The following is a 25,093-nucleotide window of genomic DNA, read 5'->3' on the forward strand; positions in this document are numbered from 1 at the left end:
CCAGGGGGGTGCGTCACCGTCTCCCCCCAGCACTCACTGTACAGTATTTGTCTGCCCACAGGGCTGGCTGGGGAGGGCTGGGTGGATTCACCAGTGCTGAGCACTGGCAGAAGCCCCTGGGGGAGCTGGAGGAGTTGTCTGGGCAGGAAGGGATGCCATGGCTGTGCAGAGCAGCTCTGACTCCTCTTGCACAGCAACAGTGGACGGGCACAACACTGGACAGGCACAACGCTGGGCCAGGGAGCATCAAGCCTGCCTGCACATCTCCTACAGGCACAACAGCACTTTGCAAAGCAGCTTCTGCAGGCTCTCATAGGCTCTCCAGTACTGGAATGTGGACATCAAATGAATTCCCTACCCCATGCCTCCACCTCCAACTGAAGTGCCAGGGGAGACCAGGCAGAGGGTGGTGAAGGTGGAATTGCACATGGCTATATCTCTTGCAGTGTCCTGCAAGGCAGGGAGAGGCTTTTTGACTCACAGGAGCCAGGTGGGAGCTTGCAGTCAGCAGCACATTGCTCTGGGTGCTGACAGACATGGGAGGGATGCCCTGATCCTCAGACCTTCATGAGTCTCTGCAGCCCTCTTTCCCTCCCACAGCAGCTCCTGGATCACTCCCAGTATCTTCCTGCCCTACACTGTCATGGGGACTCAGAAACACAATACAACTCTGGCAGTAAGAACAATTTGTCACTACAACAAACTACCAGGGCAGAACCTTTCAGTGTCTTCAGATGGTGCCTGGATGCCTCGGTGGAGGAGAGCACAAGCTGTGGGGTGCAGAGAGGTGACCAGGTAAATCTGAACAGCTCCAGCCCAGGTGACGCACAGGAACCCTGGGATGCCCCCTCCTGAGTGCACAGGGCTGGCAGGGCAGGGCAGCAGCAGATGCTGACACCAGGCTGGCCCAGCCATCTGCAGGGTCTCATCTCTTCCATCAAAGTGCAGCTGCAGAAGGCAAGGGCTTGGCTTCTCCTGTGACACATGGCCACAGGCTGAGAGGCCCCTTTTGGGGGAGCAGGGATGCAGCTGCCCCTGCAGCCACGCAGGGACCAGTCCGTACATGCTGTCAGCAATGTTGGCACACAGGGGCTGCAGCCAGCCGGCAGGAGGAGGAGGAGGAGGGAGAGCAGCGGGAGGCCGTGAAGCAGGGCGATATTTCTGACAGGCGAGGGGCAGCGATGACCTAAACCCCCTCCAGTCCCTCCCTCGGCTGGGGCTGGGCTGTGTCGGGACCGCAGAGCGGGAGGGCTCGGCCGGGGCGGTGCCACCAGCACGCGGGGGTTAGGTCATCTTCCTGGCGACGCTGGCGTAGGTATGCTCTATCTCCTCGTCGGCAGGACACGTGTGGCTGAACTCATCGCAGGCGTAGGCGTTGTTGAGGTACCGCCAGACCCCCGTCATGCCTGCCGGGATCTCGAAGTCGCGGTACTTCTTGGCTGCAATCTAGAGAGCAGAGGAGGAGAAGGCTGAGACTTCCCGGCCCCGGGGGAAGTTTGCTCTCCGGCTTGGAGCAGGGGACAAGCGTGGGAACTCCAGCTTCCTGGCTGCATCACCTCACCCTGCCACCCCCCCTCTCGGAGTGGGTGCCCACCACCATGGCCCTGGGAGCTGGTGCCATTACCTTGATGATATGCAGTTTGGGTAGCAGGTTGCAATCAGCCAGCGTCAGGTGGTCTCCGTCCAGGAATTTCCTCTTGGAGACAGTGATATCCTCCACGCTGTCCTGGTCGATCTCCTCGGGCAGAGGAGTGTTCAGGTAGACATCCAGCCGCTGGAACTCCCGCAGCAGGGCCTTCTCAAAAGCTGAGCAGGCAGGGAAATAAATGCAGTCAGCCTGGCACCCTGGGCTCCTAGCACGGCCCAGGGCTGTGCCAGGGTGGCTGCCCCTCTCAGGTTTTGCACACAGGGACAAAGCTGTCGGGGTCACACAAAGCCAGTGGTGCACAGCTGGCCCCTGGCCAGTGTCTCTGTTGCCAGGAGATCCCAGCAGTATTGCCCCATGCTCCCTTCCAGCACTTGCTCTCCCCATGCCTGTACAGGAGGAGCCCTGTGGAGCACAGGACAGCCTTCACCCTTCCTGCCCGCTTTTCTGCTGCCCAGGGAAGCTGGTGGAGAGGGCAGCAGGAAGCCTGTCCCAAGGGCAGGATCTGCTGGCAGACCAAAGTATCTCCCCACCCACAGCATGGCAGATCCCAGCCCCACTGCCCCCACCCCCAGTTCTCACTGATATTGGCTTCCTTGCGTGGGTTCTTGATGTAAGCTGAGAACTTGGCAAAGATGTCACTGCCCACGTCGAAGGACTCCTTGTACTTAGGGCTCAGGTGTGGATACCTTTAAAGAGACACCCCTGTTAGTGCAGGCAAGGATGGAGGCAGAGATTCTGCTGTGTGGTCCTGAGCTGTTATCTCCTGGGCCACGGTGCCCAGGGCTGGTACTGGGGGATGAAGCTGGTTGTGGGAGAATGGAGACATTTAAATGACTGCATCTACCCCTCTGGGAGCTGTGTTAACTTGGGTGTCTGCCTGAGAAACACCATGGTGAGAACCCCATGGTCTGGGGATGCTGGTAGCAGCAGAACCCCTGAGCAGAGCTCTGCCCACAGGCAGCTCCAGCACAGCCCTGAGGTGCATGTCGTCATGATGTCTGGGGATGCCAGAAGCTCCCATGACTTCCTCAGGAACTGTCTCCTGTTTGCTGATGTGTGCCAGGACACACTGCAAGGGCAAACACATCCAAGAAGGCAGCTCATTAATGTGTTTGAAGCTTCCTCTTTTTGCAAGTGTTAGGAGAGCTTGTGGCCACGGGGTGGGGCCTGGGTGGCTGTGGGCAGTGCCCTGCATGAACCTGGGGGCACCATCCCCCCCCGGGCAGACCTTTGCCCAGTGGTATGAGTATTTGCTTTCACTCTGCTAAGCACAAGCAGGCAGAGGAGCTCTCACATTCCCTGCCCCCAACCTCGACACCAACTGCCACAGACAGCAGCAAACCCACCTGCATCCAGGGGTCTCTGTGCCTGTAGGGGCCTCCCCATGCTCCCCTTCTTCATCCCAGCCCTGCCTGCTGGCACTGGTGCATTTCCTCTTGTTTTCCATCCCAGCCCAATCCCTCAGCCTGCAGCCCAATGCAGCCCCTCGGTATTGCAACCCTGGCATGGCTCAGGGTACAAGGTGGGGAGCCAGCCCTCTCCCTGAGTTGCTCTCAGGCACCTCCAAGCACCCTGCCTCAGTTTCCCAATCTGCTGAGCACATTGCAGTGCTGCCGCAAGCCCCAAAAAGGAACAAGTGAGTCTGCAATTACGTGGGTGGGCCCAGGGTCTGCTCCAGGAACTCCTCAATCTTAATGAAGTCTGTTTTCAGCTCTTTGTTGAACAGCAAGAAAGGTGGGTTGGTGCCTGGTGCTAAATCTTTCAGCTCTTCAGGTTTCCTGGAGGGGAGAAAACAAGTGGGCTCAGAGCCTGCAGCATGTATCTGCCCACCAGCCTCCCAGGATGAACAGACACTGCTGAGGTAGGTGTATGGGAGGTGCACAGGACCAGGAGCCTCCCCTTTTGCACACTCTGAGGGGTTTGGAGGGCTGAGAAGCGCCCCTTAGTCTCTTGATCTGCCCTGTGGTGCCTTGGACTCATAACCACATCCAGCAGGACAGACAGTTCCAGTGCCATGCCTGTGCTGGCAGACGGATAGAGATGATGCTGGCCAGACCCCGCACCACACAGCATGCAGGCAGAGACTGTCACCCCTGTCCTGCTCACAGTGGCATGGTGGGCAGGAGGGAGAAAAGTGCCAGTGGGGAAGCTGAGCCAGCAGTGTTTTACCCCAGTGCTAGCACAGGGCTAGGCCACGGTGCCATCTCACCTGGTCATGTCCACTGTGGTGACGTTGAACTTGACCCCTTTGAGCCACAGCACCATGAAGAGTCGCTGGCAGAAGGGGCAGTTTCCAATGTTTTCTCCATCCAGACCAGCCTGCCAGGAAAGCAGACAAACAGGGATTTAGTCCATCAGCTGGGTCACCCAGCCCAGCTGGAATGCCTGAAGGTAGAAATCCACCAGAGCTGCTCTCCGAAGGAAAGCACACAGAGGGTTTGCCCCTCCTAGCACCAGAGGCTCAGCTGGAGGATAACACTTCTGAGCCCTGCCGATACTGGAAAACTTTGGAGAGTATCCTTGGGGTTCCTGGGGTCAGAGCCTTCCCAGAAATGTGAGATAAAGCTGGGAGGAAGAGGAGAAGGAGGCCAGGGAAAGCAGTGAAGGGTGATGGATGTGGAGGAAGGGAGGGTTCTCTTGGCTGGGAGGCCAGGCAGGAGAGGATGGCAGGAAGGGAAGGGTGCTGATGTCTGCCAGGAACAGAGCGGGTGGTTTTCCTGTGCTGTTAGTGTCTGCTCTGGTCTTCTGCACATTTGACAAATCCAGGCATGACTTCCTCAGGCTGGTGATGGCCAAGAACCACTCAAGCAGCTTCCCTGGCTTCAAGGAGAAGAAGGGGGGTGGCGGGTCTGTGCAGAGGTGGAATCACACTGGCATCCCACCTGGCATCAATGGGGGAGGGACCTGCCAGCTCCTACAGCTTCAGTCATGTGCAGATAGGTCCTTTCAACCCTCTACATGGACACAGCCACATCATCTTAGCACTCAGCAGGCTGCTCTGTCACCAGGATGGGAACATGGGAAAGTGAGGAGCATGGACAACCTGCTGGAGTTCCATCAGACTCTCACCCAATGATGCTCATCCAGTGTTGCTGAGGGAAAGGAACAGCAGGTGGAGGAAGCCCATTTCCTTGTTAGGTAGCAGCTAAAAATGCCCTTTGCCAAAAGTCCTGGAACGCCTTATGAGGAGCTTGGCCAAGAGGAACAGGACAGTTTCCCCTAGTGCATGAAAAGCAGCACAGATGCTGCTCAGAGAAGGAAGTTGTGCTGTTGTGTGAGAGATAAAATGGCTCACAGGAAATTCAACTTCTTTAAGAGAATTAACTGGTTCCTGAGCTGCACATCAGCCATGGTCCTCCAGCGAATGTGGCAGCCCTGCCACTGCAGGGAGGGGTGGCACGGCTCACACCAGCTCCCTCACAGACAGGATGGCTGAGGATGCTTCAATAGCAGAGGTAGAGACCTGTGCCTGGCTCTCCTGGGCTGGAAGTAAGTCACCTGTCTCTATCTACAGGTACTCAGAAACCTGTAGATTCTGGAGTGCTCAGCTTCTTCAGGAGGAGCACACCAGCCTCACACTCACCCTAAAGAAGGTGGTAAACCTAAACCCTAAATCTGAGTGGTCAGTGGAGCCCTTTTCTCTATGCCAACACCTTTTAGTGCTTCCAGAGGAATGAAAACCACTTTTTAACCATTATTTCCTATGCTCAGCTGTCATGAAATGATGTTTTTGAGGAAGGGAATGAGACCTGAGACATGTGTTGATTCTCTGGGATGTACCCAGAAGTGAAGTTGGATTCTCACATGAGGCTTTTTGCAGGCTGTTAATGACAAATGCTGCTGGGTGCTTGCTGCTGGCGAACGTCCTGTGTCAGCTTATAACTAAATAAGGCTTCTTTGGTAACAAAATGCTCTGGAAGGGAGCTGAGAGAGTCAGCAACAGCTCCAGGGCTGTTCACTGGTGTGAGAGCAGGGCACCTCTGTTCCCTGGCTGTTCATCATCACTGACACCTACAAGCCAAAGATGATGCCATCCTTTGGAGCATCTCCAACACCAACAGCTGAGGAGATGCTTCTGTGGCTGGCCAGTGTGAGGACTCACCCTTTTCTCCCTGCTCTCTTGAGACAGGCCACACTGGCAGCCAAGGAGTGGGCAAGCAGCTGGCTGCAATTCCCTTTGCTTTCCTTGCTCAAGCACAAGGTGAGAGGGCTGAGCTGCAACTAATCTTGTTGCTTGGAGCCAAGGCAGCAGGAGGCTCTGGTGAAGTTACACAAAGGGCAACAGCGGTGCGGTAGGGGACGCTGGGGGTGGGGGGTGGGATGGGATGTCTCTTGCTGGAGCTGCTCTGGGCTCAGGCTGAGTTTGCCTTCTTCAGGCTTCTCCACACTTGTCTTGCAGCTCCAGCCTCTGAGCTGGTTTTCCCCTTGCCTTTCAAAAACAAGAGGTGGGGAATTTTGGACCAAAGTGAAAGGAAAATCAGGACGGCTTCTGCAGGGAAAAAAATACTAAGCCAGGCCTGTCCCAGGATGCTCAGAGCCAAATCTTTGTCTGGAGGAAGTGGAGGGCAGCTCCACCAGCACTAGGATTCTGCCAGGGGGGTACCAGGCTCTGGCATAGCCCTACAGTCAGCCCCATGGCCATGAGGAGAACCCAGCAGCCAGGATGGCTTAGGGGAAAGAGGTCTGCAGAGGCTCATAGCTACAAGCCCTCCCTCCCCAGCCACACAGCATGGCAGGGTAGTCATCACTCCTCACTTCCTACTCCGGAAAGAGCCTCTTCCCCTGCTCTCCCCGAGCTGCAGCAGGGACTGGGGTGGGGGTGAAAAGTCTGTGGCTCCCCCAGACTGACTTTCCTCACTCTTTTCTCCTCCAGAAGATTGATAAAGTCAGTGTGGGCCAGGACAGCATCTCCAAGGAGTTGCAGGTTTCTTGCCCCAATTCTGAGGCCTCACAAGATCGCATGGGGCATTAAAACCCAAAGTAATGAGGTAGTTCCTGTGGTTTCCTCCTGGGTGAAACAGCCTGAAATGGGGTGGGAGGAGACCAGCAGCTCTGTATGCTTGGGGCACTGCTAAATGCCCAGCACCCACTAGGACCTGCTCACGGTTCCTGCAGCCACCCCAAAAGCTGGGGAGGAGCTTTGCAGATGGCTCAATGTCTTGTGGGGCTGAGGCAGAGCTTCTCCCAGGCAGGAAGAGCTCCCCAGCCGTTGAGACAATGATCTCACCGGGACCACAGCTGGGTGAGACCCTGGGGACCACTTCCTCATCCCATCCTTGCCAAGCAGACTTCAGCATTTGCTAGCAAGCACTTGTGGGAGCAGTGCCTTGCCCCATGATTTCTAGCTATCAGGGCTTACATCAGCAGCACCGTCTCAGGGCAGACCCCAGTCCAGGAGAGGTGAAAGGTGCCCATCTGCAGGCCAGAACTGCTGTGACTTTGGTAAAACTGGGTCCTGAATGGAAGGAGGAGGTACAGCATCAATTTGTCTGTTAGCAGACAAGCCAGAAGGGATTTTTTGTGCTAAATTAAGGCACAGGGGAAGTCCTGCTGCTGCTGCTGCTGCTTTGCTTTCTGTTTTCCTCCCCTCCAGAAAACCCCTTGAGTGTGCTGCCACCATTGTGGTCACCTCATGTATCATTTTCCTCTTCTTTTCCTTTTCCCAAGGAAAAGGTGGTGTTAAGAAGGGAATTCAAGACCTGAACTACTTTTATAGATAAAATATATGTCTGGATCTGGCTCAGCCAAGCTGGGTGTCTGGCAAGCACTGCTGTGTCCATGGTTTTGGCAAGCAGAAGGGGCAATCCGTCCTGTGAAGCCCTTCTAGCTATAACATGAGCAAGGTGTTGCACAGTGCCCAACACTGCCAGGTGTTGGAAAGCTGGTGCCTCTGGCTAGGCACCATGCTCCTTTTCAGTATTCAACTGCCTTGGGAGGAGAGGAGAAAAGCCTGTGGGACTGAGTGGCTATAGGGAAACCACCCTCCAGCCACTGTCACTGACAGCATGTCCCAGGGCACTGCTGGCACCACTGCTGGCACACGTGGTGAGGAGCTGCCAGCTCTCGCTCCTCACTGTCTACACCCTACATGTCTGCTGCAGGCATTTTGAACACAAGTGTTAAAATACTCTAGGGGCAGTGCTTTGAAAAATTGCCTAACATGGGGGGTGGTAGGGGGAGCATCACTTCCAGCAAATAACCCCCCGGGGCTGCTCTGCAAAGCCACTCCATCCCACCCACACGTGGTGAGCACCCACGTCGGCCCCTCGGGACGCCTGCACTGTGTTTCGCAACTCTGGCTTTCAGATGTTGGGGTGGCTGCTCTCAGCCCTTCCGCTTGCTGGTGCCAAGCTGGGGCTTGTCTTATCTGGGTTTCGAGAGACTCATGTGTGCCCGCTCCCTCCCTTCCCCAGCTGCCAGCAGCACTCTTCTCCTGGGGTACACAACCACCACGAGACCAGGGCATCTTCTAGGATGCTGGGCATGACACCGTACCAGTACCCACACCATCGTGTGCCTGGTCCCCTCCTCTGGGCACCGGCTTAGCCGGCCTTCATGGCGAGTGATGCCACACTCGGTACCCACCTCCAGCCTCCCAAAATGTGAAGACACCCACAGATTTCCACCACCTCTACCCAGCTGGAGCCTGGTGGGAATGAGCCTGCGGGGACCTTCCGAAAAGTAGCTTTCTGCCCCTGAGACCCACCTTCACAAACAGCTCGATCTCGGGCTCCTTGGTGTTGTCCTGTCGACCGTCCATCCTGGCAGCACAGGGAGGAACTGCGGGATGTGGAACTGTGGTGAGTCCGTCCGTGCTCTGCAGAGCTCCGGCAGGAGACTTTGGGCGGCTCGGGCAACTCAACTGCGCTCACACCCCGGGGAGGGCTGGGGCTCGCCCTTTCCTTCCTTTTTCAAGCGGGGAGGAGCGATGGGGCGAGGGCCGGGATCTGCCGCCGGGGAGGGGGAAGCTGTGGGGCCTCCCAGCCGTGACTCAGCACGGGTCTATCGGGACGTGTTCACGGGGCCACTCCAGTCTATCGCAGCCGTCCAGGCACTGCTCCGGTAGCTCCCAGCACTGGGCCGGCTGCCCAGGCGGCCCCGGCACCGCTGCGTCACCTCCCAGCTGGGAGCGGCGAGTTTGGCTGAGCAGTCATGGAAACAGAATTGTTAGGGTTGGAAGGGACCTCAAGGATCATCTAGTTCCAAACCCCCTGCCATAGGCAGGGACACCTCACACTAGATCAGGTTGTTCAGAGCCACAGGAAGTTTCTCTGATCTTGTCCACCGTCCTCCCACCCTTGTGCCCAGACACTGGTTGCCCAGGGCTTACCTCTTTGAGGTGAAGCAATGAGACCTTCCCGCTGTCTTTGTCCCTCCTGCTGCTGCCTGGAGAGAGGATACAGCCCCTCTGCCTCACCGCTACCCACAGGATCCCCTAGGGTAGGCTCCTCTGAGCACCCCTCGCTGCCAGGAGTGGGGTGAGGGCTCAGGGAAGCCAAGCGGGGCGGCCTGGCCACCTGCCACCGGCTCTGTGAAGCCAGCTAGGTGCTGCCAGGGTGCGGACCTTGCACAGGAAGAATTGCAAAACAACCAAGGAGTGAAAGCAAAGAGGCTGGAGCATATCAGGGTGTAGTGGGGAACCCCAGCGTGCTGCTGGCAGCAGTCCAGGCACGTGGTGGGGTGATGGGAAGGGATGACTCCAGAGCTGACCCCCGGCGGGGCCCCGTTCCTGGAACCGGGGCTGTTTCTCCGGAAGGATGACCTGCTCGCCTTCCTCCTCAGGATGGGAGGGAAGCGCTCTCCGTCAGACCGTCCTGGCTGCTGTCCCAGTGGAGAGGGCTTCCCAGCATCCAGAGGGTTAGCTCCTCTCATGGGCGAGTCCTGTCCCACACCCCAAGACCCCATAGCTCGTACTGAGCTTTGCATTAAAATGGGGATCCTGATTGCTTGAATCGGTCGCTTCCCAGCTCGGGTAGCTCAGACTTTCCTAAACCCAGATAAGAAAGTACCCACTTCATGGCAATTAGGAAACGATTTTTCAGGCTCCCGGAGGTGTTGTGCCCAAGGGGATGTTTCTCCTGGGTGCTGCTGCACAGCCCAGGGTGGTGCTTATGCTGGCAGCTGCCCGGGAGGGGCTGAGGGTATTCTTGTTTTCACCCCATTGAAACTTTTGGAGAACTTGAAACTCCACCCAGTGGGACAGGAAGCACTGCCTGACGTTCTCATAAGCAAGAGGAATGAATTACTGGCGTTGTGAGTGCTCCGTAGGGCCATGGCAGCACCCTCAGCACAAACTCGGCACCGTCTTGCTCCCCTCTCCCAGCTCCTGCCGCAGACCCCCAAGTAATGGGTGCTGGTCCCTGCCGCCGCTCCAGCTTCCCCTTACCGTCCCTGCCCAAGAGATGCTGAGCCTGCAGAGAGCCCGCCGGCTCCTGGCACTGCCGGCTGCTGCCTTCACTGCTGACCTCAGCCTGGGCACGGCGAGCTGCTTCCTACCCATTGCATTTCCCTCTGAGCTGCCAGCTGAAGCAGGATTTAACTCCTGCAGAGCAGAGGGCATCATGCCCTCCCTGTACCGAGATGTCAGAGTGCCCAATATCTGGCCCTGCAGCGGCTGTCGAGGCAGAAAGGTGGCAGTGAGGTGCTCCCTGCCCATGGTGTTTGATGAGGGCGTTTGCCTTTTCTGGAGGAACAGCCGTCTTGGGAGGCAGCCCAGGCAGCCCTTCCCTTCCTCCCCAAACGGTGAATGGCCGGACATTTGCCGAGGTGGAGATTACAGCACAAGCATCCGGATTTCTCACTGTGTCTGTGAGAAGCAGGGGGCATGTTGGAAACTTCACCAAGCCCTGTCCCCCTGCAGAACAGAGGTGGGAGGCAAGGGGCTGCCGGATTCTCTGCCAGCGATGGTGATGCCAAGGCACGACTCCCACTCACCCGCCACCAAGTGCCTTTGAAAACATGTCCCTCCCTCCCTGTGGGAGGTGTCCATGTGCTGAGAGTGTCCCAGCTGTCCAGAGCAGCCCCTTGCCCTGGGCAGCAGACAAAGACCGGGTACACAGGCACCCGCCTGGCCCCAGCTCCTTGGCAAGGCAGAGAAGTGAGCTATTGTCCCTGCGTGCTGCTGCCTGCCCCAGCGCCTGCCGCCACCGAGGTCCAGAGCAGCACAGACTGCCTGATGGGACGCAGCAGAGCCAGCAGTGGTCGTGCCATGGCCGGGCCAGTGGGGCCAGCAGCAGCTATGGTCCTCCTCAGCCTGGCCATGGGGCTGGAGGCCAGCCCGGAGCTCTCTGGTGAGTGGGGGCACAGGCAGGGTAGCAAGAGATGCTGGGGACTGTGCTGGTGTGAGGGGAGGGCAAAGCAGCAGCCGGGTTGGTGGGGTAGGGACAAACAAGGCACAAACTGGTGCAGGCCAGAGGGAGTTCACACCAAAAAAAAAGTTTCTTTTAATCCTCATGGCAGGGCTGGGACATGAGAACACCCTGTGTACATCCCACAGCCCCAGAGCAAGCAAGGGAGCAATTTGCCTCACTGCTGCTGCACTGCCTTAGAGAGTTTGTAGGCAGAAAAGCAAAAAAATACAGATCTTAAGGCAGTCCCTGAGCTTTCCTGAGACTCTCCTGGCTGTTATGTTCATGGCCTAAGTGTCAGTCTGTGTGTGTGGTTGAAGGCTCTCCTGCAAGCCTTTGATGCTCTGAGAAAGTAAGGGAAGAGATGAACTGAAGCTCTAGCTGTTCTCTGGCAAGAGCCAGTGGCTGGGGTCCCCAGCCAGAGCCACCCATGAGTAGAGGAGCTGCAGAGTGCACAGCCACCAGCCATGGCAAGAGCCAGGTTCTCTCCCTGGGGGCAGAACCAGTGACCTTCATAGACATAACTAAGGCAGAAATTTGGGGTCCCTTGTGCCACAGTGCTTAGGACAATCAAGATGGGCATGGGCAGGCTGGGTGCCTGGGGGCTGCCATTCCTCTGAGGGATCTTCTAGAAACAGCCACACACACCTTCACTGCGCAGCAGGGCGGGCTGTGGCCAAGAGGATGTGGTTTCATCTGGGCAGAGCTAACTGCACAACCACACCACCAGGGACTGAGTCAGCGGCACCGGCAGGCAGCCAGAATCAGTCACGGTACCTACCTGATGCCTCCTGGCAGTGGTTTCACCCAAGACAGCCCTCATCTTCACAATTGCTTACTGCCCCAAAATGGTGTGATGGAGAGCCCCTGTGGCACTGGTTTGTGCCTTGGCATAAAATACAAACTACCAGCACTGCCAGCCAGCATGGCAGCAAGGGAGTGTACCTGCTATAAGGCAGGTGGATGTGGGAAAACTCATTTCTCTCCCTATTCCTCCCCCATGACCCCAAACATCCCCAGGATTTGGGATGCTGGCCACAGATACCAAAGGATTAGTGGCATCAGGGAAGGTGAAAGGGCTCTTTGTACAGCTGAGCCTGGCACTGGTTTGCAGAAGGACAGAGAGTGAAGCACGGTGCTGGAGCCACCACTCCCCCCTTCTTGTATCCTTTTGGGGGAGTTTGACAGCTCCAGTCAACTCCCTGTGCTCTCCCCTTCCAGGGTACCTGCGCAAGGTGCTGAGGAATCACACTGCTCACACCTGCGACGGGGAGCAGCTCCTCATCATCTGCCCTCGCAAGACCACCATCAGCATCCTCGGTGCCTTCTACGGGCGTCGTGTACCCAGCCCCAACCTCTGCCCCAGCCCTGGCAATGCCTCCCAGGAGAACATCGAGTGCACGTCTACTACTGCCCACCTGGTAAGTGCAGAGGGTTCCATGGGACAGGGTTGCACCCTCCTTCTTCCCCACGCCACTGGGCTGCCTGTGTGGCAGCACAGCCTCCCTATGCCCCTTGCCAGGGCTGCAGCAAAACCCCTTCTCTTCAGACAACAAACCCAGAAGCATGTTGCTGCTGATGGGCAAGGGGAACATGGAGCTGAAGAGGAACAAGAACTGAAAGGCCAGCATTGAGAGCTCACAAGGCTTTGCTGCCTGGTCCTGCTCCAGCTGCAAATCTGCTGGCATCTCACATAGAGTCATAGAATCAGTAAGGTTGGAAAAGACCTCAGAGATCATCAAGTCCAATCTATCACCCAACACCTCATGACTAACTAAACCATGGCTTCAAGTGCCACGTCCAATCCTTTTCTGAACACCTCCTCAGTACCAGCCTAAACCTCCCCTGGCACAGCTTGAGACTGTGTCCTCTTGTTCTGGTGCTGGTTGCTTGGGAGAAGAGACCAACCCCCACCTGTCCACAACCTCCTTTCAGGTAGTTGTAGAGAGCATTAAGGTCTCCCCCAAGCCTCCTCTTCTCCAGGCTAAACACCCCCAGCTCCCTCAGCCTCTCCTCATAGGGCTTGCACTAGAGACCTCTCCCCAGCCTCGTTGCCCTTCTCTGGACACGTTCAAGAGTTTCAATGTCCTTCTTAAATTGAGGGCCCCAGAACTGGACACAGTACTCAAGGTGTGGCTTAACCAGTGCTGGGTACAGGGGCAGAATGACTTCCCTGCTCCTGCTGGCTACACATGTCCCAGGAGCTCTGCAAGCACTGATCTGGACCATGCTGGTGTGGCACCGAGCTGGCCCCACAAAGCACCCTGCAAACACAGGTCAGAGTCACCAGAGCTTGCATGTCAAGCATAGGATGGAGGCAAAGACATCTAAAGCCTGAAGGGCAGGTCTGTGATCTGGATCTGTGCTGCTCAGGCTTGCAGAGGCATGGAGCTGCTCCCGCCATGGACTGTGGGTGCCTAGGGCTGGGTTCCTGCAGCCTGGAGGGTGCTGTTGGAGGAGAAGGGGCGTCTGGAGAGCAGAGAGTATAGGGGGTGCCAAGCCACAGTTCTGCTAAGGCAAAACCTGAGCAGAGATTAATTGTATTTGCTCCTCAAACTGCACCTCTGGCAGCTGGTGAGAAACGAGAGGAGGCTCAGGTGCAGAGGAGAGAGGGAGAAGAAGGGGTCCCAGCTGCCTCAGGTGGTGGGATCCCAGGGCCCAAGCGATGGGGCAGTTTCCCAGAGGGTCAGCAGCCTGGGGTTGCACGACCCGCGGCTGCGGTCTCGCCGGCGGCCTCTGCTCGGGCTTCGGCTTCGCTGCTGCTGGGGCCTGCGACGCGCCTGGCACAGCGGCGGATATGCTGCTCGCAGCCCCGCAGCCAGCCCAAGCCCCGGCTGGACGGAGCGTCCCTGCCAGCGCCCTGCCTGGGGCCGCCGGGGCATACGAGGACAACAGCGAGGCCACCCTGTCCCGGAGGGACGCGGCACCGGTCTGGCGCCCCCGTGCGGCGGGACCGTGAACTGCGCCAGGCGGGGCCGGGGCTGCGCCTCAGCCGCACGGTGCTGCCCATCGGTATGAGTGTTGCACATCTGCACGGGTGTTCGGTGCACATCTGTTCGGTGTGGGGCAGGAGGAAGCAAGGTGATTGCAACAGGGACCTTAAGCAGCCATAACTCTGAGGGGTGAGAGGCCCTTTGCCGGTGCCTAGTGATGACACCAAGGGACGGGAGGTGAGCACAGCTTTAGGACTCCTCACCCATCCTCACTCTGTCCTGTTTCGCTCTCCAGAAGCTGCTGGCTGAATGCCAGGACCAGCAGTGGTGCCAATTCTCAGTGCATAGCCAAGTCTTTGGGCCAGACCCGTGCCCGGGGACACACAAGTACCTCATCACCTCCTACAAGTGCCGGCCAGGTGAGGTGCAGCGGGGTCTGGGCAACGCTGTGTGGACGCTTCCCCAACCTCAGCGGCTCGGGAAGTAGCCAAGCTGCTCCTCCATCTCGCACTCCTCCTCCAGCCCTGCCCCTGCTGCTCTCATCTCCTCAGCTGGGCTAAGGGAGAAGGAGGCTGCAGGTGCTTCAGGATGCATTAGGACACTGATATCACCCCCTAGGGAACCATCGAGTCAAGACCGTGTGTGAGAATGACAAGCTGAAGCTGCAGTGCCGACCAAAGTCTGTCCTGGCCATTTATTCTGCAAATTACGGACGATTCCTGCGGGGCAAACTAGAATGTGATGCCCTGAACACCAGGGGACCCCATATAGGTACGCTGGAACAGTTCATGCCAGAAATGGGGCCAGGAGCCATGCAGGAAGCATGGGACAAGTATGTCATGGGGCCACAACTGTGCCCATTGATCCCAACTGGCTGGTGCCTAGCAGGCAGGGGCAGGCAGGTCTGCCCTCAGGTCTGCCCACAGGTCCATTACCCATATCTTTGCAGAGTGCTTGGCTCCAGATGCCCTCCGGAGGGTCTCCAAGAAGTGCCACCGTAAAGTGAATTGCACAGTGGCTGCTGACCAGGCCACCTTTGGGGACCCGTGCCTGCCTGGCACAAAGAAACAGCTGCGAGTCTCCTACACCTGCGGTGAGAGCCACCCACAGGGCTGGGGCATGTGGCCCACTGTCTGAGTCCCTGCTACACCCACCCTGTGCCATGCAGACAGGGGCAGGGGAGTCCCTGAGATGGGAGGGGGCTGCTGGGGACAAGCAGGATGATGATGCTCAGTGTGTGCTCTCCTTGCAGTGCCCAAGCAGCTGCTGGAGGAGGTGGGCTCTGACTCTTCGGACCCCTTCCTGCTCTCGGACTACATGCATGGTAACCAGGGAGCGGGGGGAGGCTATGGCAAAAGTGGTGCAGCATTATGTCCCAGGTGAACCACCCCTTCTACGGCCTCTCTGCATCCATGGTGCCCAGTGCTGGCAGAAGCCCTGCAGCTCCATCCCAGCATCACTGTACTGTGGCTGAAGCCACCCAACAGTCCTTCCCCATGTTTGAGGGGCTGGAGTGATGTGGTCTGCTGGGAGCAGGGCAGAGGAGTATCCACAGGGGAGTTTCCCTGTGCAGGAAGGAAGGAGCATGGCAGACAGGGGCAGGCAGATAGGCAGCAGGGCACTGGGCAGCATCTCATGTCTCAGCCCACGTCCCCTTGTTTGCTGCAGGTGGCTGGTACAAAGGGCCCAGGTTCTCCAGGCTCCGGGAAGACCAGATGATTTTTACTAGCTCTCTGGCAGCTTTTGCCCACCTCTGGGGTACGTGCCCTCCCCAGCTCTTACCCAGCACCCGGGGGAGTGGGACAGATTTGGGAGGGTGGCTTAGGTCCCATAATGGACTCTGCTCAGCCTGGAGCTCAGCTCAGAGGCAGCCAGACCCCTCTGGCAAGGTCAGCAGTGTCAGCAGGCGCACAAGGGAGGAGGGCACCAAGCACTCATGCTGGGTTTGGGGGACTTGCATTGGGTGGGAGCTTGAAGGTTGAACAAGCCCCCAGGCCCCACAGCACTGTCAGTTGCAGTGCACTGTGGTCCTGCCTGCAGACCTTCCTTCTCCAATGGTCTGGATTACCCAATGGGTCTGCTTCTTTCCTGCTCTGTCTTGCAGGGGCACTGACACAGAGCACCTCTCTGCAGGCAGAAATTTCCCTTGCCAGGGAAAATTACTCATTTTAAACCCTGTTGAGGTGATTCCTTCCCCTGTGCTGCCTACCCTGCATCCCAATGGGGGTTTCCTATGGGGACACTTGGATGCTAATGAAGCTCTGGGTGATGCTCCCACAGTTGCTGGGGCAAAGTCTGTCCTGCCCCCAGCTCAGATGTTGAGGGAATCCCTGCTCCCCTCCTCTTCTTCCTGTGTGCCTGGCAGAGGTGCTTTTCCTGGCACTGGTACCACCCAGGAGGCACAGAAACACCCTGGTGTTTCTCTTTGCACTTCACCCTTTCCAGGTGTCCCAGAGAAAGTTGGCCTCTACTTTCTTTGTGGGGTCTCGGGAGGCCTCATGCTCCTGCTGTGCATCATCAGCCCTAAAACAACCTTCCTCCAGGAGGTGGGAGAGGCTCTCAAAGACACAGAGCTGGGGAGCAGCTCAGAGCTTAGTAGGACCAAGCTGCGAGACGAGCAGGACGAAGACCTTCCTGATGACAGCTCCTCAGACTCCTCCTTCCGCCACCTCACCCGCACTTACCGGGCCACAGACAGCATCTTCAGCCCTGAGCTGACAGCAGCCATGGAGGGAGCGGTGGAGCACCACGGCCGTGGAGGGGAGGAGATCTGGATGCCCAAGGAGTCAAGTCCCTATGCCATTCACAAGATCAAATCAGCCACCAAATAAGAACTGGAAGAAAATGGCTGGAGAGCAGTGGGAGGCAGGGGCTAAGTGGGATCCAACACAGGACAGGCACAAGAGTTGGGGCTCCTTGGGGTGGGGGGGCATCCTGAGTGGCAGCCAGGTGACAGCAGCCCCAGTGTGACCATCAACCTGCTGCTCCACCAGCCTAGAAACCTCTAACCTGGGGGAAAGATGCAGTCCCTGGGTGTCATGAGGAGCTGGGAGATGGCTCGGGGAGCCACTGGCTCCTTTGCTGCAAGCGTGCTGCTAACCCTAAACTAACCTCCCCGCTCTCGGCTCGCATCAGCTGGCTCTAGTGCCTAACCTTGCTCAGCCACACCGAGCCCACCCTCAACCTTCCCAGCTGTTTGCTCTTGGTTCTTCTTGAGTGCTTGCTTCCACTGCTGGTGCTGCAAATTCCCCCTAGCACTCAGGCAGCACGCAGCAGAGATGCAGAAATGGTCCCGACAGAGGGAGGAAGAGGGCGGAATGTGTGGGACAGCATCAGGAGCATTGCCCAGCACAGCCCTGGTACCCCTGGGGGCTGGGACAGCCAGTGGCTTGTCATGGCACTGCCTTTCACTTCCCCACGGGCATTCGGGAGCTCTGCCACCTTTGCATTGCTCTCTGTTTTCCTTCATGCTTCCCCGCCTGTCGGGAGAGCCCTGGGGTTAACTTGCTGGGGGCTTTTCCCAGTAAATAAATGCAGCAGCTCATTGTTTCCACGTCCTCTCTGACCTCTGCCATTAGTAGTGAAAAGGTAGGAAAAAGGAAGCAGCAAAGCTCAGCCTTCTCTGCACAGATCAGCTCCTTGTCTCCCACCCAATTTTCTGGCGCTGGGCCACAGGGAGTAACAAGTTGGGCCTGTTTGAGCATGGGAAAGGATAAGGCTTTAGCCTGGGGAAGGGAAAGGCGGGGAAAGCAGTTTGTGGGGATCCCAAGAACAACACTTCCCTGCCCTTGCTCATCCTTTTGAGCCTGAGGCCCTCTGTCTGGTAAGCAACCCTGAAGCAAACATGCCCAGATGCCATGAAGAGGGGCTTACTGGAGACCCACAGTGCCAGGGAGTGAGGCTGGGCCTGGGGGCTGTTCCAGCTCCATAAAGCAGTGCAGGGTCTTCAGTACTGTGGTAAGTACTGGATAGAAGCAGTGACCCAGCTCTTCTCACACTATGGATACTCGAGGTACCAATGCTCTTGAGCTGCACACAGCATGGTGTGGTTTTCCATCCAGGTGTGGAGCAAGCTGCAGCCTCTGCAGGAGGGCTGGGCTTCCAGAGAGTCTCTTGAGGAGCACCAACATGGCAGTGCAGCAGGGACTGGAAAAGCCAGCTCCTGCTTGCCAAGCCTGGGCAGGATGGGCAGGTGTGGACCCATCCCAAAACAGGCAGCTTGCCCAAGCCCCCGCAGAGCCTCAGGCAGACTTGGATGGGGGGGTTTTGGTTGAGGATCTTATCCACCAGTGGTGGGATGGGTCACAGCTCTGCCTGGCGAATATGCACCCAGCTCATGTTTTTGGCTGGAGTTTGTGCTGCCCCGACATGCACAAGGAGAGGCAAGCACACAGATCACTGAGCTCTGCTGAGCATATTTCAGCTTGGGGGGGGTGGGTGGTCCTTTGAGCCTGAAGCTTGGTGCAGTGCTAAAAACTCCCAAGAGCTGGAAAGGGGAAGACACATCTGCACAATAGGTGGCATATGTACCACCTGCCATCCCAGTTCCCAAGGGAACAGGGATCACGTCAGAGCATTCCCAAATCTGTAGGACCACAGAAGCAGCTCAAATGATGTGGGCTGCATTTATTTACTGGGAAAAGCCCCAGCAACCACCATCCTACATAAGCAGGGCAGCACCCACCCTCAGAGACAACAGCCTCCCTCAGCTCCCTCAGCTTCCCTCAGTTGAGCTCAGGTGATGGGCATGGAGAGAGTGTCTCCCGTGCTGGGGCTGCAGGCAGTGGTTACCCCTGCCCCCGGCAGCTGCTGCCACTGCTGCTCCCCCAGGTACTTGTCATGGCCAGCTGTGACATGACTGATACTCAACACTTCCATCCTCCTTCCAGAAGATGAGACACTGGGCAGAGGGGAATTCCTCCCTGGGGAGGTCGATCCATCCCTCTTTCAGGTCTTGGTATGAGAAGTAGATGCAACCCTCTGCAAGCAAGTGAACTGGTGGAAGAGCCCAAGATGGACCCTCCTATGTCCCCAGAGCCCAGCAGACAGGAGCAGAGGGCAGGGGAGGATGCAAGAGGATCAGACCCTTCCTCCCAGCCATGCTGCAAGGGCTGTCTGGGGCAAGAGGCCAGCATATTAAACAGCACGCCCTGTTTGAGGCGGCATCTGCAGCAGTGGGGTTGTAAGCTCAACCACCAGGGATGGCTACTGGTGCTGTCCCTGCCCAGCCAGGTCTGATAGACGCTTTCAGCACCTTAACCACGCTTATGGTAGATTAGTTCAGGCTTGAAAGGAAGTAAAGGCCTGAGCCACAACCAAGCCAAGAACTCCTCCAGTTCAATCTGTTTTCTGACCCACCCCCCCACCTCGAGTGGCACAGTGCTCATCAGCATACAGGAGTTTGGAACACCGATTATGTGATTAACACATGAATAGTGCACGGCTTTTCCAAAACTCATTTATCAAGGAACAAAGAAAAGTAGTGGGCACAAGGAGTCTCATGCCTACTCCTCTCGTCACACGTGATTTGACTATGAGCCAACCATTTTATTCCATGACTAGGGCAGCCTGAGCTGTTCTCCGAGCTCCCTCTGCTCGGCAGTGTGGCTGCAGGCATTGAGCTTCCCTTGAGCCTGGGACCTTTCACCACTGGCAGACCCTCGGTAAACTACCGATGTCAGGCGTAACCCTGTTTTGTGCCTTGTCAACTTGGATTTTGCCTTGGTACTTTCGAATCCCTGCCCAAACGTTGTCGCGGCGCTCACAGCTTGAGCCCGGCCGTGCAACTTGGGCAAATCGCACTTTTACATCCCGCTAAAACCACCCTCGATGACATCTCCGACTGCGTTCTCACTGATTCACCACGGCGGGTCACTGGAGCTGCATGGCTAGTTCAGGGCACAGCCTGCTCTTCAAGCCAGAGCCCAGAGAAGGGGCAGCCCCGGTGCTGACGGCAGAGGGGGCGGAAAGAGGAAGCGAGCCGCAAGGCGGCGTCGCGGACCGTGCGGGGCAGCCGGACCCGGAAACCTTTGGAAGTCCAGCTTCAGCTCCCAGGGCGGGCGGAAGAGCCGTGGCTGCTCCCCCGGGGCTCCGGGTCTCGCCAGAACACGGCAGGAGGACAAGGCTGCCCTCCCACCTGCAGTGAGCCGGACCAGCCGGCCGCCATGGCACCACCGCACCAGCCCCGCGGGCCGGAGTTAAACGGCAGCCCGGCCCACCAATCACTGCCCGCAGCAGCCAGCAGGCTAGCCCCGCCCCCGCCGCAAGCTCGCCCTTCCATTGGTCTCCGGGGCTGAATTTTAAATCCTGCCGCCCTGCCCCCTAGCAACCGCATCCCAGCCCGCTCGCCGATTGGTCGCCGTCTGGCTCCCTCCCCGCGCTCTTATTGGACAACGGTTGGCCAGTGCTGGCCGGCCGCTAGCGAGCTGCTACTTTCAAAAGCGCCGGAGCCGGCTGCGGGGCGGTGGTGTGGGTAAGTGTGGTTGGGGCTGGGGTGTCTTCGGAGCACCCCGAATTGGGGGAGCGCGGCCACCGGGAGTGCAAGGGTGTGTGGGGCAGTAGAGCCGCGGAGCTCTTAGCAAGCACTGGGCCCCTGAACCATCCTGGGCTGGGGAAATGAGGCTATGGGGGCTCCGAGGGGTGCAGGGGAGTAGGACCACGGGGGGACCTCGGCGAGTGCAGTGGAGTGGGCTCTGAGTGGGTGCTCCCTGAAGTTTTAGCCCCTTCCCCCAACACCACCTCCCCACCCCCTACCCCCCACCTCCCCTCACCCTCCCCCCCCCCCAGGCTTGGTTTCTCATGCTATGGGCCTGCTCTGGGGGAGACCAAGCTTGGGAGCTACTGCCCAGGGGCTTCTTCTCTCCTGGGGTGCAGAGGTACCACTTGGGGTACTTTCCACCTGGTGTTGAGGATGACAAGGGAGTGAGAGCCCTTACATTATTCTCTGGCATGCAGGAAGCTGGGAACTGTCCCAGCCACCTCCCTGCTCTCAACAGGGTGCTCTTGCTGGGGGCTGTGGGTCTCCATGTCTCTCTTTCCCTGGAAGGAGCATGCCAGCCCTTCCATGAGCTCTTAGCTAGACCTGCACTCTCCCTTGGTTTGCCTCAGGGCATTCTCCACTTGTTATGCTCAGAGAGCGGGCTGGGGCCTGTCCCTGTTGCATTACACCCCCCTACCAAGGAGGCACAAGTGTCCCATGGCTCTGCCCCTAGTCCTTGAGCATGTCCTTGGGGCAGGCAACTGCCCACATCAAGCCTTTCCTGCTCCCAGCTTGCTGATAGAGGCCAAGGGACAAGATGCCGTTGCCACGCAACGCCAAGATGGTAAGCACCAAGCAGCCCCGAGCTGGCAAGGTGGCCCCTGCTACAGAGAATGTCAACCCAGAGAAGGTAAGTTCTGAACTGGGCAAGGGGTGTGAGGGCTTTCTGTGGGAAAGCTGGCCCCCTCATCTTTCTAATGGTCTCTATTACAGGAGGAGAGTTGTCAGGCTAAGAGGTCTCCATCCTCACCCCAGGGTGGGCCCAAGAAGAGGTCGGCATTTGGGGACATCACCAATGTGAGTTCTTTGTGGGTGGGCACTTTGGTGCCTCCTATGTGCCCTCACCTTGGCAGTGGGGTTGGGTATCACCTCCAGCATGCAGAACTGGGAGTGTTTCACACTCTGTCAGCAGGAGGAGAGTTCTGTGCACCCTTCTATGTACCCCTTTCCGACCCAAACAGGCTCACAAGAACCAGGTCGTGGCAGGGAAGAAAGAGGCTGTGAAAGTGGCACCACAGAAGGTCCAGAGAGCCCATACTGCCCTGGGGGTGGCCAAGAACAATGAGATCAACTTGAAAAAGTGAGTAATTGGAAAGATGGGGACAGGGACTGGGGAGGATGCTGCAGGGCCAGCACCTGCAAACTTGTCCCATGGGGAAGAACAAGCAGTGGTGGGGGCTTCATTTAGTTAAGGGAGGCCATCAGCCAGATAGGGAGGGCACATAGTAGATAAAAATGGTCTCTGTTTGCATCAGGGGAAGTTTAGGTTGGATATTAGGAAAAATTTCTTCACTAGGTTGTCAAGCCCTGGAACAGGCTGCCCAGGGAAGTGGTGAAGTCACCATCCCTGGAGGTATTTAAAAGGTGTGTAGATGTGGCACTTGGGGCTGCAATTTAGTGATTGGAATTTTTGACTCGATAGTAAAGATTTTTTTTCCAACCTAAATGGTTCTAAGAGTCTCTATGGGGATATTTTGGAGATGGTTTAGCCCCTTCCTGAAGCAGCAAGGGGCTCTGGAGAACCACTTTCATCTGTGAGGAGTGGCTTCCTCCCAGCAATGACTTGCACTCTTGTCCTGCACAGGTCAATGAAGAAAACTCCCCCAACAGAGGCTCCTGCACAGCCCAAGGAGGACCCTGTACCAGAGAAACCAGAGCCTGTGAAGGTATCAAAGACAAGAGGGCAGGGACCCTGGGCTGCAGCCTGGCCCCCAGTCCCATCCTGATGGGGCTGATCTGTGGCACCTAGTGGTGATCTTGGAGGATCAGGCAGTGCTTTGGACCTTGGAGAGTACTCTGGCCAGTGTGATGGGAAGTTGGGGAGGAGGATAAACCTCATCCTTCTACCTCCAAAAGATCTCCTGTGGGAAAGTGAGAACGACTACAGAGTGATGGGTACAGATGGGGAAGGGGGTGCAGAGGTACAGTGGCCTTGCCCTGAAGGGGTGACCATCACCTTCAGAGTTCAGAGTATTCCCTTTAAAGCGGTCTCCTCCATCCCAGCAGGTACCATCAGTGGAGGACGTAGACAAGGAGCAGTTGGGTGACCCCTATGCTAATGCCGAGTATGCCAAGGAGATCTTCGAATACATGCGGAGCAGAGAGGTAGGGGATGTCTGGCACAGGGGTGGCAGCCCTGCCTGGGAAAATAGTGACCATGTGGCCAGGGCCATCCACTGCCCAGAGGCTCTGAGCATGTGGTGGGGGCCTGCATGGGTTGTGAGGTGGCTTGTTTGGGGGCACTGGTGGCCGGGGAGAGTCTGACAGCTGGTACCTCGGCAGGAGAAATTCTTACTGCCTGACTTCATGGAGAAGCAGCCAGACATCAGCGGGGACATGCGTGCCATCCTGGTGGACTGGATGGTGGAGGTACAGGTATGTGGGCATGAGGAGGGGCCATGGCCTTCCACAGAGCAGCTTCCACCCTGCCTTTGGCATGTGGGACACCAGTATGCCAGCAGATGCTCCTGCAAGTGTCCCTAATGCAAAGATCATCTTTCCCCTCCGCAGGCTGGGGCTAAGCCTGCATTCTGCCCTCTGAGCCTGGCCCTGTGGGCACCTCTGGCCTCTGAGTGATTGTGGCAGGGCCAGTCAAGCTAGCTTCTGCTTGATGCCCTGCCTCTGTCCTTGCAGGAGAACTTTGAGCTGAACCACGAGACGCTGTACCTGGCTGTGAAGCTGGTGGACCACTACCTGGTGGAGGTGGTGAGCATGAGGGACAAGCTGCAGCTCATTGGCTCTACTGCCATCCTCATCGCTTCCAAATTTGAGGTGACCCCTTGTGTGCTGTCTTGGGGTGCTAGGGGAGAGGGCTTTGCCTCTCTGGTCTCCAGGAGAAGGCCAGGGCCCTGCAGTGCCAGGCCACTGTCCTGAGAGCTGCTGAGCTGGCATGTCTGTCCTCATGTTACCCCTTCCTATCTCAAGAGCTGTGAATGCAGTCTTGGGGGCTGGATTCTGCCTTCTGGTATCCCTAGAAACCTGATTCCCCTCTGCTCTGTAGACACCCCCAGGACACCTGAGTGCATCTCATGCAAGCAAGGCTTGGAGTTAAAGCCAAGGGTGGGGGATAGCAGAAACAGGACACTTGCCCTCCTGGAAGTTTCACAGGGGCTGGCAGGGCATGAGCCATTGTGGGCACTGCAGATGGGGAGGATTTCCTGGGTGTGCCAGGATAAGGCCCTGTTAGGGTGCTGAGCTGCTGTGCCCCTGGCAGGAGCGGTGCCCACCGTGTGTGGATGACTTCCTCTACATCTGTGATGATGCCTACAAGCGAGAGGAGCTCATTGCCATGGAGATAAGCATCCTCAGCACCCTCAAGTTCGACATCAACATCCCCATCCCCTACCGCTTCCTGCGACGCTTCGCCAAGGTGGGTGCAGCCGGAGGGTGGGCTGCTGTGAGGTGACCCCCAGCACTCTGGAGTGGTGAGCTGCATCCCTGGGACTGTGGCTCCCAACTGGTGGCAAGGAGGGCTTGTTCAGCCCCTGCCTACAGAGTTGGGTCAGGGTGCCAATCTGTGGTAGGCTGGGTGCATGGGATCCTCTGCCCCAGGGGCATCACTCTAGCCCCCCAAAAGGTTGGGTGGAGAGCAGAACTGCCCAAAGGGCTAAGCCCTTCCTTGTCTGCCTGGTTGCAGTGTGCCCGTGCCTCCATGGAGACGCTGACCCTGGCTCGCTTCCTCTGTGAGATGACCCTGCAGGAGTATGACTATGCCCGAGAGAGCCCCTCCAAGCTGGCTGCCAGCTGCTTGCTGCTGGCCCTCACCATGAAGAACCTTGGTGGCTGGGTAAGCACCTTCCCCAGGCTGCTCTTCCCTCTCTGAGGCACCACAGGGTGCAGGAGTGGATGGATTATGTGCGGGGGTGATGCTCTGGGGCTATGCTCAGATGTGGAGGGCTGGAGAAGAAAGATGGTGGCTGTGCCATTACTGAGAGGACCCCATGTCCCTGTGCAGACCCCTACACTGGAGTACTACAGTGGGTACCGCTCCCAGGACCTGCACTCCCTGGTGAAGAGGCTGAACTTTCTGCTCACGTATCAGCCCCGCGACAAGCTGAAGGCTGTGCGCACCAAGTACTCTCACAGGTGAGTGTCACTGGGCTCTGCCTCATGCCTGCCCTCTCCACCGAGGGTGACACTACCAGCAATGCACCCTTGGGTGCCTTAGAGAGCTGGGGGGGTGCTGGTGGATGGATGTCAGGGCTGTAGCTGAGCTCTAAGCCAGTGTGGTTCCTTCCAGGGTCTTCTTTGAGGTTGCCAAGATCCCCCCTATGGACATGCTCAAACTGGAGGAGAAACTGAAGAGCTGCTAGCCCTGTCTCTGTAAATAGCCTGTAAATAGCCAGGTGCCCTCTGGCAGGGGAGCACCCTGTACATAAAAAAAAAAAGGCAATTTTAACTGAAGGGA

General features: G+C 57.6%; 3 protein-coding genes across 3 annotated transcripts; 2 read left to right on the plus strand and 1 right to left on the minus strand.

Moving 5' to 3' along the window:
* Positions 1 to 1,106: 1,106 nt before the first annotated feature.
* On the minus strand, positions 1,107 to 9,252 carry LOC104303631 (chloride intracellular channel protein 2). The gene is made up of 7 exons (XM_009904292.2): positions 8,979 to 9,252; positions 8,355 to 8,790; positions 3,858 to 3,967; positions 3,301 to 3,426; positions 2,228 to 2,334; positions 1,625 to 1,806; positions 1,107 to 1,446 (listed from the first exon to the last, which is right to left on the minus strand). Exons 2-7 carry the CDS (start codon positions 8,406 to 8,408, stop codon positions 1,285 to 1,287), a joined length of 741 nt encoding a protein of 246 aa, XP_009902594.1. The 5' UTR covers positions 8,409 to 8,790; positions 8,979 to 9,252; the 3' UTR covers positions 1,107 to 1,284.
* Positions 9,253 to 10,671: 1,419 nt separating this feature from the next.
* LOC104303630 (protein eva-1 homolog C-like) lies at positions 10,672 to 17,536 on the plus strand. Its single transcript, XM_009904291.2, has 8 exons — positions 10,672 to 10,938; positions 12,217 to 12,416; positions 14,224 to 14,347; positions 14,547 to 14,699; positions 14,878 to 15,021; positions 15,181 to 15,252; positions 15,597 to 15,686; positions 16,374 to 17,536. Exons 1-8 carry the CDS (start codon positions 10,824 to 10,826, stop codon positions 16,757 to 16,759), a joined length of 1,284 nt encoding a protein of 427 aa, XP_009902593.2. The 5' UTR covers positions 10,672 to 10,823; the 3' UTR covers positions 16,760 to 17,536.
* Positions 17,537 to 21,203: 3,667 nt separating this feature from the next.
* CCNB3 (cyclin B3) lies at positions 21,204 to 25,014 on the plus strand. The gene is made up of 11 exons (XM_009904322.2): positions 21,204 to 21,316; positions 21,400 to 21,483; positions 21,648 to 21,766; positions 22,271 to 22,352; positions 22,690 to 22,791; positions 22,969 to 23,061; positions 23,320 to 23,457; positions 23,900 to 24,055; positions 24,323 to 24,472; positions 24,641 to 24,771; positions 24,926 to 25,014. The coding sequence occupies exons 1-11, from the start codon at positions 21,224 to 21,226 to the stop codon at positions 24,996 to 24,998; spliced, it is 1,221 nt and encodes a 406-aa protein (XP_009902624.2). The 5' UTR covers positions 21,204 to 21,223; the 3' UTR covers positions 24,999 to 25,014.
* Positions 25,015 to 25,093: the final 79 nt, after the last annotated feature.

The sequence above is a fragment of the Dryobates pubescens genome, chromosome 18 (genome assembly GCF_014839835.1).
Source record: "Dryobates pubescens isolate bDryPub1 chromosome 18, bDryPub1.pri, whole genome shotgun sequence".
In the NCBI taxonomy this organism is placed as follows: Eukaryota; Metazoa; Chordata; class Aves; order Piciformes; family Picidae; genus Dryobates; species Dryobates pubescens.

Excerpts from the sequence above, each read along its gene's own strand:
- LOC104303631 (XM_009904292.2), bottom strand. The coding sequence starts at position 8,408 with ATGGACGGTCGACAGGACAACACCAAGGAGCCCGAGATCGAGCTGTTT. Across the intron at positions 3,968-8,354 it reads AGATCGAGCTGTTTGTGAAG|GCTGGTCTGGATGGAGAAAA; the intron begins GTGGGTCTCAGG and ends CTTTCCTGGCAG. Across the intron at positions 1,807-2,227 it reads ACGCAAGGAAGCCAATATCA|CTTTTGAGAAGGCCCTGCTG; the intron begins GTGAGAACTGGG and ends CTGCCTGCTCAG.
- LOC104303630 (XM_009904291.2), top strand. The coding sequence starts at position 10,824 with ATGGGACGCAGCAGAGCCAGCAGTGGTCGTGCCATGGCCGGGCCAGTG. Across the intron at positions 14,700-14,877 it reads CACCAGGGGACCCCATATAG|AGTGCTTGGCTCCAGATGCC; the intron begins GTACGCTGGAAC and ends ATATCTTTGCAG. Across the intron at positions 15,022-15,180 it reads GCGAGTCTCCTACACCTGCG|TGCCCAAGCAGCTGCTGGAG; the intron begins GTGAGAGCCACC and ends CTCTCCTTGCAG.
- CCNB3 (XM_009904322.2), top strand. The coding sequence starts at position 21,224 with ATGCCGTTGCCACGCAACGCCAAGATGGTAAGCACCAAGCAGCCCCGA. Across the intron at positions 21,484-21,647 it reads CATTTGGGGACATCACCAAT|GCTCACAAGAACCAGGTCGT; the intron begins GTGAGTTCTTTG and ends CGACCCAAACAG. Across the intron at positions 22,792-22,968 it reads AATACATGCGGAGCAGAGAG|GAGAAATTCTTACTGCCTGA; the intron begins GTAGGGGATGTC and ends GTACCTCGGCAG.